The sequence below is a fragment of the Aspergillus stella-maris genome (genome assembly GCF_047715825.1).
Source record: "Aspergillus stella-maris strain CBS 113639 unplaced genomic scaffold BDV14scaffold_13, whole genome shotgun sequence".
NCBI lineage: Eukaryota > Fungi > Ascomycota > Eurotiomycetes > Eurotiales > Aspergillaceae > Aspergillus > Aspergillus stella-maris.
Genome location: NW_027396807.1, coordinates 78,394 through 91,135, shown reverse-complemented (window position 1 = coordinate 91,135; position 12,742 = coordinate 78,394). Strand labels below are relative to the sequence as shown.

The window sequence follows — 12,742 nt, the reverse complement described above, 5'->3', positions numbered from 1 at the left end:
ACTTTTTACCACTGTTTGTTCAGATTTTGTCATTGTAAGAATGGTCCGGGCGGGTATCCGTCACAAAGAACAAAAGAGATTTTCCGCAGTTCCATGGCTGGTGTTTGCCTCAGGCGGCGACGGCATTACCAATCTCTTATCGATAAGCCTTTTCATGAGGGGCTGAGCGAGGCTCACTTAAGCTTACACCCAGCGGCAACTTACATACGCCTTGATTTTGATGTCTTATGAGCGAGCCTTGTACCTATTTGCCTTGAGCAGGCTGATCAAAATTACCTCAGACTGGCCAATCTGCCTGATTAGCCTTCAAAAACATAATTCCCCATTTCGCCCTCTACAGACGGGAGCAGTCACCACCTACCTATCAGATGCCCGATCCGCATAGTTGCTACTAGGTACTATATCACCGGCATTATGAACAGCCATTGTAGAGTAGAGCAGTCAAGGCTCCAGTCCAAACTGCATACCACCACCATGCATAAGGATCTCATTCGCAAACACCTTATCTACGCCTCACTTGATCAACCTTGTCAACCTTGAAACGCGTGGATCGGAATTAAACCAAACCAACCAACTATCAAACATTCCCCACTCTACCATAATTTTCAAGCTCTCCAAATTCCAAAGGCCCAAAGCCAAGCTTGATCTTAGGCGATCTTATCTCCAAGTCCATTTCCAGCTCTATCACTTTTATACCCTCACCTCATTCCCAACCATTGACCCGCCCAATCCAATCTCCTCACGATTCTCTCTTCGCAATGGCCGCCACAGACCCCGGCTTCATAGCAGCAGTCGAAGAAGCCCGCCTCGGCCTCTCCGAAGGCGGCGTCCCCATCGGCGCATGCCTCGTCAGCAAAGATGGGAAGATCCTAGGACGCGGGCACAACATGCGTGTGCAGAAGGGGAGCGCGACACTTCACGTAAGACACTCCTCCCACCCAGCCAACCCTTTTCCACCCTCTACAATCTTAAACGAGGTGAGCTAAAGTATTTGTATGTGTGCATGCGCAGGCCGAAATGTCCGCCCTCGAAAACAGCGGGCGTCTACCAGCGAGCGCATACGAAGGCGCAACGATGTACACTACTCTCTCGCCGTGCGATATGTGTACGGGTGCGTGCATACTGTATAAGATTAAGCGGGTGGTTATTGGTGAGAATGTGAATTTTATGGGTGGGGAGGAGTATCTTAAGGGGAGGGGGAAGGAGGTTGTTGTTCTTGATGACAAGGAGTGTAAGGGGATTATGGAGGGGTTTATGAGGGAGAAGCCGGAGCTTTGGTATGTTCTTTTTCTTGCTTTTCAGCTGTTTTATTCGGCTGCCTGGGCTATCAGTCAGGGTTTATATGTGCTAATTGAGTTGATAGGAATGAGGATATTGCTGTTTAGATTGGTAGAGTAGAGTGGGGCAGATTTTTATGTATGGAGCATGAGATTGGTGTTTTGGGGTCATGAGGTATCAGGAGTTGAGTTGAGTTTAGTCGGCGGTCAACCGGTGAATCTCCTCAAAGAAGAACTTGAGGTCCTCAGGTTTGACAAACGGAGTCACGCCTAAAGTCAAATATTAGCATTCGCATAGCATAAATGAAAACGGTGAACAAGCATACCATGTCCCAAGTTAGCAATCCACCCTTGCTTCCCCTTCTCGAATCCCTTGACCATAGTCTCAACAGCCTGCGTGATAGCCTCACGTCCACCATAAAGCACGCCCGGGTCCGCATTGCCCTGAATTGTAACCCGGCCATTGGCAATCCTCCTCGCCTCAGCAGGATCATGCAGCCAGTCGAGCCCAACAACATTATACCCGCTCTCACAAAGATCCTCAAGCGCATACCAAGCGCCCTTCGCGAAAACAGTCATAGGCACCGGCTCGAGCCCCATCTCCTTCAGCCGCTTAGGCAGATTCGCAGAGATATGGCGCAAATAAGGCAGCGAGAACCCCTTGAAAGAAGCAGGCGAAAGCTCCCCAGCCCACGAGTCAAACACCTGCACCAGCTGCGCGCCCGCGGCAACCTGCAGCGCAAGGTACTCGACGCAGATCTCCGCGATCTTCTGCAAGAGGGCCTGCGCTTCCTTGGGGTACTTGTAAACCCACGTCTTACTCTGCACGAACATCTTGCTGCCGCCGCCCTCAACCATATAACAAAGTAGTGTCCACGGCGCACCGCAAAACCCAATCAGCGGGACGCGCCCGTTCAGCTTTGTCCGCGTAAGTGTAATGGCCTTGTACACGTAGTCCAACTCAACCTTGACGTCAACATTCTTGGCCATGACCTTCTCGTATTGCCCGTCTGTAGGGGAGCGGAGGGGGTCGGGGAAGTGCGGGCCCTTCTTGTCGACCATTTCGACGGTCATACCCATTGCTTGCGGGATGACGAGGATATCGGAGAAGATAATTGCCGCGTCGATGAGGCCTTCGTACCGGTCGACGGGCTGGATTGTGATGGTGGACGCGACTTCGGGGTCGCGGCAGCATTCGAAGAAGTCCCGGTTGCCTTTGGCTTCGTGGTATTCGGGGAGGTAGCGGCCGGCTAGTTGGCAAGAGAATTAGCTGTCCATTCATTTTCGTAGAGTCGAGCGACCGGGGTAGGGAGGAGGGGATGTAAAGAATTGAAGGAGCAGCATACCCTGTCGCATAACCCATATCGGCGGGCGATGGACCTTCTCGCCTAGACATGGCGTTAGAATTGAGCGTAGAGATATCCATAGATAAAGTGAGAAATACCCCTAGCAGCTCTCAACAAAAGATCATTCTTCAATGGCGCGAATTGTGTCATTTTTGTAGTGAAATGCAGTTATGTTGAGGGGAACTTGGAGGCCGCAGTCTCAGATGATATTCTTTGCTCCGGCCTGCCTCGGACCGTTTGCCCCGCGATCGATCCGATCCACGTCTACGCAGTTTTGGATTTCCTAGAAATTCGTCTCAGATATACGCTGCAAACTTAAGATGCTATGGTGCAAGATATTACAGACTGAAGTTGTTGAATTAATGGATAATTTCATGTTTCATTTCCCAGAATCATTCCACCTCTCGGACATACGTCGACTAACCCTAACAAGCTATACTAAGGCTATATATCGGTGTCTACGATCGTCAAGAATGACGCCCTGGGCGAGCTTACAGTAGCTCAGAGTCCTATGACAACTGTTAGCAGATGTAAATAACAGTGCATGAGTGAAAGGCAGTGTAAGGTGAGGCGTCAGCAAAAAATTAGAGTGTTTGTTGTTGCGTTTTTAATCTTCATCACACAGGAGTGTTACGAGTTAAAAATGGTATCATCCTCCGCCAGGAACAAGTGATGGGTATAGGGAAGTAGAATAAAAGAGAGTATAACATACCTTTTGCATGACTCCGGAGAAAGAACGTTACTACGTTCAGTCTTACTAGGAGTAATGATGATCACCAGTATCAAGTTTCATTTACCCAACCTCATGATTGGTCATAAACAGTATCTAATACATGGCAGTCGTATCCCGTTAATGGAGGCGAGACGTTTAGTCGAAGAGACCGAAGCCCATGTCCTCGTCGGACTCGTCCTCCTCAGCGGGAGCAGCCTCAGCGGCAGCAGCAGGAGCATCACCACCAGAGGCAGCAGCGGCAGCGGGAGCAGCAGAGGCGTAAGCGTCAGGGTTGGCGATACGGTCCTTGAGCTCATCAATCTCGGGCCAGCTGTAGTCAGTCTCAACAGCAACAGCCAAGACCTTCTTGTAACCGTTGACAACGGAGTGAATAACGGAAGGAAGGGTGGGGTAGTTGGCAGCCAGAGAGATGGTGGTGATGGTGTTGATGGCAGCGCTGAAGGTCTTGAGGAGCTGGGACTCCTCAATGTCGAGAACATCGGCACCGAAGGTCTGACCCTGGTCGTAGACCTGCTGGATGGTCATACCGTAGGTGAAGGGAGAGATGTTCAGCATGTTAAGAAGGGTGGCCTCAGAGGGGCCGACCTTGGTGTCCTTCTCAACGAGCTTGAGGTCGGTGGTGATTTCAATGGTACCACGAGCAATCTTGGTGGGGACACCGAGAGCCTGGAAGAAAGAGGTCTTACCGGGTTCCATACCAGTGTTACCAGCAGGAATCCAGACATCGGCGGGAGCGATGGCACCGGCACGAGCAGGGGCAGCGACACGGTTGGCGAGGATCTTCTCCTTGGTCTCCTTGAGGTCACCGGAGGTGAAGATGAAACCGACGTTGCCTAGTAATCAATCAGTCTTGTCCATTGTCCCAATTTGTAGGTTGTACACACCCTTGACGTGAGGAAGGAGACGCTCGTACTCGGGGTTGTCGTTGATGAAACCCTTGAGGGCACGGCGAACCTAGAAAATGTCAATTGCGATCGCAAAGTGTTTTTGGACCCAGAAATCATACCATGGTGTTCTTGCCCATCAGGACAACACCCTCACCACGGAGGGCGATACGGATCTCGTGCATCTGCTGAGAGCTGACATTGTCGACACCGACGATGAAGACAGTCTTGTACTCATCGAGCAGGTTCTTGAGCTTCTCGAAGTAAGCGGCCTTGGACTCGGACTTGCCCCCCATTTCTCCTTATTTCACTGAAGATAGGATGTTTAAGGGCAAGGGAAAACTCGTAAATTATGGAATGGTGGTTGATGTCGTTGCGACGTTGAAGCTCTTGGGATTTGTGCGTTCGCCGAATTTTGTTTTCTGCCGCGCTCGCTAGTCGATCACGTGAGCCCCGCCTACTCCGCCGAGTTTGATATCAAACACCAGTACGGAGTACTCAAGTTCGATACATCGTTGCAGTTCGTTCAGGGTTATTTGGAATAGTCGCCCAATGATCTGGTCTGTCGGAAGGATTGAATTTTCAAGCAATCACCCACTGCCACCAGCCAAAATGACATCCTTCAACCACCCCCTCCAATGCATACAACTCGTCTGCGGAAAGAACAGCACATCCAGAAATATACTCGTAGCATCCGCCGGCTCAAAGCTCTACTCTTACTCAGCAGAATCAGGACAGCGCCTATCCGTCTGGCCGCAAGACGGTGCGGAAGCTTCCTCAGCTGACTATGGCGCATCCGCATCTAACGAGGACATTGAAGGCCCGCCGGAGAAGAAGCGCAAGGTTGATCCCTCTGAAGAGTCAGAGACGAAAATCAAGAATGGCACCACGGTTGCGGCTGTAACTGCGAACAAGAATGCGCCTTGGACGAGTATTCCTATTCTTACTTTTACGGCTGATGGGGCGTACCTGGTTGCGCTTACGGGGGAGGACAAGACGATTCGTGTCTTTCAGATTCAAGAGGATGGTTCATTTAACCAGCTAAGCGAGCGGTACGTCATCATGTCATGTTAAACAGGGTATCATCTAACAAGTACCAGACAAATGCCCAAGCGCCCCTGCGCAATCACATTCACGGATGACAACTCCATCCTAACAGGCGACAAATTCGGGGACGTATACAGCATGCCGCTGATCCCAAGCGCAGAAGCGCCAGCGCGCATCTCAAAGATTCAATCTCAACCGCGGTCTACTCGCATTGCAGCTACGAATCTGACCGTGCACACAGCGCGCAATCTGCGCTCGCTAGAGATGCAAGAGCAGCAGAAGAGAAAAGCCGCTGAGAAGAAGCAAAAGCAGGGAGACCAAGACGAAGAGAAAGACAAGGAACTTGAAAAGCCCGTCTTTGAGCACGATTTGCTCTTGGGCCACGTCTCTCTCCTTACAGACGTAGCATTTGCTTCGCTCCCCTCGCCTGACCCAGCATCCTCGAAGAAAAGAACGTATATTCTTAGCGCGGATCGAGACGAACATATTCGTGTCTCGCGCGGTCCGCCTCAGGCTCATGTGATTGAGAATCACTGCTTCGGACACACATCTTTCATCTCGAAGCTTTGTGTTCCTGAGTGGGCTCCTGAATATTTGATTTCTGGTGGTGGTGACCCGAATTTGTTTGTTTGGAAGTGGGTTAATGGAGGATTGGTGCAGAGTGTTCCTTTGCCGGAACAACCAACGGGCTCTGAAGACGAGAGCAAGGAGGTTGCTATTCGGGGTATCTGGGCTTCTCCTTCAACCACAGAGGTGGACTCACAACGGCTTGTTCTGGTTGCGCTGGAAGGGTAAGCTCCCCCCGCTTTTGCTTCTTCTCGTTTTGAAGAAAGCCCAACTGACATATATAGCAACCCAACCATGTACCCTTTCACCCTGTCCCAATCGGGGTCTCTAACCCCACAAACCCCGCTCACAGCATCCGCCAACATCCTCGACATCCAATTCACATCACCAAGCAGCATCCTCGTCTCCCTCGACACACTGCACATCCCGTCCTCTTCAACCGAATGGGTCTCAACCCCTTCAAGCCCATCTCAATATTTGCAAACGTTCCAGCTCAAGGATGGTAACTGGGAATCCGTTTCCAGCCCCCTTATCGAAGCGGTTGCGCAAGCCGGCACGGAGAGTATTACGTTCAAGGACGAGAAGGAGGGAAAAAGGGTTAAGAGTCAATTGAGTAATGGACTTTACGGGCTAGAGAATTTGCGGAAGAAGATGTGGGATGATAATGCCGAGTAGGACAGCGGAGTGTTATGTACTTTGTAAAGCAACTGTTAGTTTTGGATTAGGTGAGCTAGATGGGTTTCTGTAAATAGAATATAGACTTGTATACCTTATGTTAAAGTTATCAAAAGCAATCATTAAGATCTAATATGAGAAATGATCTGATTATATACTGCGAAAATATCCTAAGTAAATAGCTCCTGTAATGCAGTGCTCTGCTCATCATGCTAAAAAGAAAGAAAGAAAGAAAAGCTAGAAAAGAAATAGACGGGCGATTTGAACAAGCAACGAGGCGCCCGCCACAGCGAAGAATATATATATCTACACAAAAACTCCCAACATCAACCACCAATGTCAACCATCAAGCCTCAACAAACCGCCTCATCACAATAATCACCCCCTCTCCCCACCAAACCGACCCCCAAACCCAAGATCCCGTCTAAAGAACTTCCCCAAGTTCTTCAAATTCTCATTTAGATTCGACCCCATTTCCCCACCCTGGCTTTGGCCCTGGGCCTGCGGCGCAGGCGTGGCACTGGGTGTACCAGATGCAGACGGCGATGCTCCGAAGGTAGGGTTTACAGGCGTAGTAGAGCTCATGGGTGTACCTAGCCGATCAACGCCGTCCTTGGCCGCAGATATAATTGCTGATCCGAGCAAAGACGCATCGAACCGGCTAGTTGAGCCTGCGGCGGAAGTACCCAGGTTACCGAGGCCAAGGCCCTGGGAAACGGACGTTGATGAGGAAGCAGTTGTTGTTTGGAGTGCGGCAAGGACAGGGTTTGTCTCCTGGATATTCGACGCGTACCTATCAGATGTGCGATGGATCTGGAAGAGCTCCACGAGGTGGTTCTGTTCTTGCCGGCTGCGGATTCCCTTTAGGTCAAGGATCTTGCGGAAGTTGGCGTTGCTCCTGTCGGCTATGTGGATTAGGTATGCCTGCACTAGGGCTTCGGGTGGTGAAGGTTGGACTTGGAGGGTTTTGAGCAGCGTTTCGATTTTGGCGAAGCTATTGTTGACGCGTTTTGTGAAGCCTGCTGGGGGCGGGGCGGGGAGGAGCGAGGTGAGACCGGTTTTAAGGGTGTAGGTGTCCAGGAGCATCTATCGACAAGGTCAGAAATGAATTGGATGTGGCTGGGGGGGTGAGGCTTACCTGCTCTGCGCCTGTCTCTGAAACAGGCTTGCACTGGAAGATGTTCTGGAGGAAGATGTTCGATACCAGCTCGACAATGTGGTCTGCAAAAGCCCGGGCATATTGTTGCTTGTGGATCAATTGCAGGATTTCAGATGACTTAGTGTTGGTCTTTGACAACACTTCTCCGACGTAAGAGCTCTGATCACTCACGCCCTCCAGTCTGTTCCACGGGGTGTTGCGCATCTCTCGCCAGCAGGGCTCTAGCTCGGTCTCGACCTTGCGCACAAGACCCCTGACTGCAGCAGAGGCTATGCCCATGAAAGCATCTGACTGGCTCTGCAGGTCCACGCTCTGCTTCAGATTCTTGTCGAGACGGCCTTTAATCTTCTCTTCTAGCTGATTGCACGTGGTGTAGCAGTAGTCCGCTGTGTTGAGCACAGCGATGTAATCCTCAATTGACACCGTTCCGAGCGGGCTGTGGACTGTTGGTTGATCGCTAATATAGTACAGCAGTACTTGCTGAGCATACTGATCCAAATATTTGGCAAACACTTTCGACAAGTCTGCGAGACTCGCGCCTGTAGAAAGCTTCGCGCATTGCTGGAGAGAATGTCTATAAAAGGTAAAAAGTTCCATGGAAGATGAGATGACGATGTTTGAGTCGAACTCCTCTCCTGGCGGTTTGACAGGTTGCTGTCGGTACTTTGGTATCAGTGTCGCCAGCTGCTTATCCTGCGCATTGACCCAGACACTCAAATAAGGCTCAAACGCTTCGGAGATAGCTTGGCCAAAGACAGGTGTTTCCGCCGACGCAAATGTATCGGTAGACGGCCGGGAAGGAATAGAGAAGCGCCGCTCAAGCGAGTGTTCAAAGTCGAGCGTCTCCTGCAAGCAAGACAACAGCAGGTTGACATCAATGGTCTGGCCATTCCGCACTGATCTCGACAGTATCCCCTTAAAGTCATCTCTCGTCCCCTCGCAAAAAGCATTCGCCAGTATCTCATCGACCCTCCAAGACGCCGGAAAGATAGGCGCGTACTCCTCGTCATAGATCCGCAAAATCCGGCGGAACCACGAGTACCTTCTCGAGATATTATCCAGCGACCCAGCCTCCTCATTATTCCTGAACACCTGTCTATACTCGCGTAGTTGGAAATTGCAGTACCAGGTCATGAGTCTCGACCGTGCATGCTCACCCAGCGCATCCATCACGGCGCAAGCCTCCGATAGCGCCGTCCGCCTCGAGCCAATCTCCCCCTTTGCAAAGGCAAGTTCAAAGTCCTCGCAGATCTGCTCGAGCAGGTCCCGCTGTATGTCCGCTACATTCCGACTAAGTAGCGCAACCTGGTCAATTGAGCGGTAGCTCTTGAAGTGTGCGACGAGCTGAATGACTGCCTGCAATAGCTGCGAGCAGTCACGATACTGCCTTGTACGGCTGAGAACGCGGAGTTGGTCGTATGCAGTAGTCAACATCTGTAAGCGTTTCAAAGCCGTCATCGACTGCGTGAGGTTCTTCTTTGCATTGTCCAATTGCTTGATGTCGGCCGTCATCTCCGTAATGGAGTTCTCGGTCGTTGACGCGCGGTCGCGGACATCGTCGATTTTCTTGAAGAGTTCGGAGAGGTCTGCCTTTGCGGCTTGAATGCGCTTGACGCTTTCTGCGTTCGAGGTGACTTGGTCTTCGACGAGCGCGCCTATCTCAGTGTCGAGTTCGAACTCGTAGTCTTGGAGACGTTGGGATACATCGGAGACGGAGGAGAGGGTGGAGGGGTGCGAGAAGATGTCGTTTAGGTGGTCGATTGGGTCGTAGTCCGCTGTTAATTCACAGTAGTATTAGCAAGCTACATACAAAGTAAGTCAAGCTTGTGTAGCGTACCTGAGTCCAAGGGATCGAGGGGCGCGGTCCCGTTGGAGGCCATCTGGCTGGTGTTGTGTGTGGCGGTCGTAGCGGACATTCCATTAGCTCTCGGGCATTAACGCAAGGCTCATGCTGCAGGTCCGGTCGGAGAGCACGTGCCGCGTGAGTGTATCAATTGTCAATAATTCCAGGGGTCGTGGGAGTTGTTTTGCGGTGGACTGAACTTCTGATGCGGAGAGTTGGCGGGAACTCCAGCGCAGTGATCGCCCGTCCGCCAAGTCAGCCGCTCTACTACAAAGACAATTACAAACTACAGCGCAGTCTACAATTACATATTTGGGACAGAGGTTTGTTTGAGTCAAGAGTATCGTTGACTCTCGCTCTTCTCTATGACGTGCCTTCGTGGTATTTATAGTACATCAAATTGGGATATTCGAACAAAGTCAAAGAATTCCTGTCAGCCATTTCGCCTAAGCCATGCATTCACTAAATCCAACCAAAAAAGAATAGATTCGCTTGGTCACTCCGCGCAAATGTTGAGTAGTTTTTAACGATCGGGGGACCTTGTGTTGTTTCAGAGCTATGCTGGAGCTCCTGGAAGAAAAGCGTCGGGTGGTAATTGTCCCGAGGCCTATCACAAGTTAGCAAGATTTCGAGAAACCTGGTTTGTTAGGGTGTTTACCTTTAATTCCTCAAAGTTTTTCAGAGCAGCATCCATGTTCCAGCCGTTTCCTGAAAGCGCCAATTCCGAGTATTGTAGTGTCATCATTGTTTTGGCACTCAGTTGCATCACAAGCTGCTCTTGCTGCACCTGGGCATCAGGCTTTCCGGGGGCCGGTTGACCGTACCCAGGAGGAACAGGCGGAATGGCCGCCGCCCCGGCTACTGTCGGTTGCACAGCGGCATTCTGGGGCTCCAATTGCCATGCTTCATTGCCGCCGAATGCTCGCAGGCAGAGCACATCGCTGATGACCCTAATCCCCCCAATACCAGCTCCTGGTCCGAGAATGAATGTACGGTCGAAACTCCGTGTTTCAACCTTGCCTGCATTGTCTTCCTCAAACTTGCCGTGCACCATGATCAAGAAACCACCGACTCCGGTTGAGCTCTGGCCCGAGACATCTGGAAGTCCAGGAATAGGGAAGCATTCAATGAGCCATTCATGAGGGCTCGTCACAATGTTGGGATGTCTCGTCTGGGGTAGAGTTGTCCACAGCTCGCGGATCTTCTCCGCGCCAGTGTAGGTGCGAGACATCCGAGCCGGCAAGTGACTGATCTTGAGAAGGTTCCGGCTCTTCTTGAGATACGGATCCCATGGGGCGGGCTCGGTTTGTTGCGCCCTCGGGGCAGATGTGTTGACGTTAAGAGAAAATGTGGAGGTGTTGTCATAGAATCCATTGAGGAGTTCGACCCGGTTTTCATCATATCCAGTAAAGAACGATCGGATGAAGTTTTCTGCTATTTGAGATTCGTCCTGGAAATGAGCGGGGCGAACAGGGATAGGGGTTTTCTTTAGTTCGGCGACTTCTTCTTCTGTGCGAACTTGCGTGTTGTTCAAGGTTCGCAGTTCAGGGTACCACTTGAGCATGGTGTCCTTGAAAATGGGGTCGGCACTGAAGGGGTTGCCTGAGAGATCGAGGAATTGTAGTTTGCGGAATTTCCACCGCCACCCAATGAGTGCTTGGGCGTCGGCGAAGTTGTTGTTTGAAAGATCGAGGTTTTTCAAGTCGGGAAATGTTTGAGAGAGGGTGGTAACGACGGTAATGTTGGCAAGTTGGTTGTCGGCAAGACTGACACTTTCGACAGCCTCGCGCCGCGCCACGGTATTGTTAAAGTTCAATTCCCAGACTTTCATAAGCGCAGGGAAGAACTTGGACTCGGTTGATGTTGTGCCAAAAATCCCCATAGCCACAAGGTCCGGGTCGGTCGCCAGTTTCGACAGGTCGAGGAGTTTCGATTGTTGGTAATAGCGCCTTTGCAGGATCGCGGTCATTTTTGACTTCGTATCTGCGGTAGACGCGCTTGTGCCGTTCGATGAGGACGTCGCCATCGAGTGTTCCAGTATCGGTGCCGTCGCCTGGTCGTATTTTTCGATTGTGAGAGGCGCTCCAGCAAAGCTAAAGCCACTGAGTTGAAGCATTCTTTCTAGTATTTCCGGCCGGATGGACGCAATCAAAGCGTCGCCTTCAACCCGCGACTAATTAACGTTAGCAAGGCGAATGAGGACCTTGTTGTGAAAACCCGCAGCCAGCCATCCAAAGGAACAGACGTCCAAAAAAGCCTAGTCCATCCGCCGATCGTCGTTCTTCTAGAGGGTACCATCCTTTGCAATAAAACGAGGATACGTAAATCGGAGGCGGACGATGCTGGTGATTCATTCATGTCCATGTCGGTGGCCGCCGGTTCAATAGTGTTGCACATACCTTGGAAATTCTTGCGCGCGTGGATCCAGATTTCGAGTCGTGAGGTGTGAGTTTCTTCTCGAGGAAAGTGACTAGGCTCTCGACGCCGCCGTCGCGGTTGGACGCAGCCTTGCTTTCCTTCCAGCCACGAACAGCAACGTGTTCTAGCCCAGCCCCGCGACCTCCTTGTCGAATGTTCGCTTGCGAACTGGCGCTGGAGCTGGCGAGGGCCTTTTGGATTTGGTTGAGAGATTTATCGATCGTATGCGCTCGGGGTCCGGTGGGTGTTGGGCGAGAAGAGCCGCCACGGGTCTTTTGCCCGCGGATTGCGCCTGCGCCTGCGCCCATCGCCAGATCACCATCTCGATCGACCTTTGTCGGGCCAGCACCCCGCTTTCGGATTCCTCCACGATCGCCGGTACTCGAGCGGCCACGCGTAGCTCTGCTGCTGCCTCGCTTCATCATGTTGTCGAATAGATTGTTGTCGGAAGTGGTAAAATTCGGAGGAAGAAGTGAAAATGTTGGAGGGAAAGGAACGTGGGCGGTTTCTTATGCCGGGCTGCTCGAAAGCAAACAAAGCGCGGTGCGCCTTTAGTGGTTCGCAGGGCCAGTAGGCATGAATCAAAGAGGGGGGTTCATTCAAGGAGAGTGGATAAAGAAAGGTTGAATGATGTTCTATATTAGCTGAAGCAGACAAAGCAGTGAACAGCCTCCAGAGAGCAGCAGCAGGTTCAAACTTCACGGAACTCGAAGCAGAAAAAGTGACGTCCGCCTGATTCATTTCTGCAGGCTGCAATGATCACGTGCTAGACGGTGATGGGGCTCAGTTCACG

The 12,742-nt window shown here is 51.4% G+C and overlaps 6 protein-coding genes across 6 annotated transcripts; 2 read left to right on the top strand and 4 right to left on the bottom strand.

Annotated features, from left to right (window-relative positions):
• Positions 1-572: 572 nt before the first annotated feature.
• On the top strand, positions 573-1,469 carry BDV14DRAFT_25755 (cytosine deaminase). The gene is made up of 3 exons (XM_073776385.1): positions 573-920; positions 1,012-1,277; positions 1,364-1,469. Exons 1-3 carry the CDS (start codon positions 759-761, stop codon positions 1,383-1,385), a joined length of 450 nt encoding a protein of 149 aa, XP_073630427.1. The 5' UTR covers positions 573-758; the 3' UTR covers positions 1,386-1,469.
• A 4-nt stretch (positions 1,470-1,473) lies between these two features.
• BDV14DRAFT_197833 (uroporphyrinogen decarboxylase HEM12) lies at positions 1,474-2,773 on the bottom strand (the record flags this gene model as incomplete). Its single annotated transcript, XM_073772776.1, has 4 exons — positions 1,474-1,547; positions 1,604-2,527; positions 2,624-2,665; positions 2,722-2,773. 4 exons carry the CDS (start codon positions 2,771-2,773, stop codon positions 1,474-1,476), a joined length of 1,092 nt encoding a protein of 363 aa, XP_073630426.1.
• A 194-nt stretch (positions 2,774-2,967) lies between these two features.
• BDV14DRAFT_169317 (60S ribosomal protein uL10) lies at positions 2,968-4,697 on the bottom strand. The gene is made up of 3 exons (XM_073768020.1): positions 4,363-4,697; positions 4,241-4,310; positions 2,968-4,189 (listed from the first exon to the last, which is right to left on the bottom strand). Exons 1-3 carry the CDS (start codon positions 4,534-4,536, stop codon positions 3,492-3,494), a joined length of 942 nt encoding a protein of 313 aa, XP_073630425.1. The 5' UTR covers positions 4,537-4,697; the 3' UTR covers positions 2,968-3,491.
• A 155-nt stretch (positions 4,698-4,852) lies between these two features.
• On the top strand, positions 4,853-6,529 carry trm82 (putative tRNA methyltransferase; the record flags this gene model as incomplete). Its single annotated transcript, XM_073772775.1, has 3 exons — positions 4,853-5,292; positions 5,341-6,078; positions 6,139-6,529. 3 exons carry the CDS (start codon positions 4,853-4,855, stop codon positions 6,527-6,529), a joined length of 1,569 nt encoding a protein of 522 aa, XP_073630424.1.
• Positions 6,530-6,673: 144 nt separating this feature from the next.
• On the bottom strand, positions 6,674-9,726 carry BDV14DRAFT_169314 (putative GARP complex subunit Vps53). Its single transcript, XM_073768019.1, has 3 exons — positions 9,526-9,726; positions 7,668-9,463; positions 6,674-7,615 (listed from the first exon to the last, which is right to left on the bottom strand). Exons 1-3 carry the CDS (start codon positions 9,602-9,604, stop codon positions 6,908-6,910), a joined length of 2,583 nt encoding a protein of 860 aa, XP_073630423.1. The 5' UTR covers positions 9,605-9,726; the 3' UTR covers positions 6,674-6,907.
• A 150-nt stretch (positions 9,727-9,876) lies between these two features.
• Positions 9,877-12,651, bottom strand: BDV14DRAFT_169313 (mRNA export factor mexA). Its single transcript, XM_073768018.1, has 3 exons — positions 11,931-12,651; positions 10,190-11,704; positions 9,877-10,138 (listed from the first exon to the last, which is right to left on the bottom strand). Exons 1-3 carry the CDS (start codon positions 12,372-12,374, stop codon positions 10,088-10,090), a joined length of 2,010 nt encoding a protein of 669 aa, XP_073630422.1. The 5' UTR covers positions 12,375-12,651; the 3' UTR covers positions 9,877-10,087.
• Between the last annotated feature and the right edge of the window lie 91 nt (positions 12,652-12,742).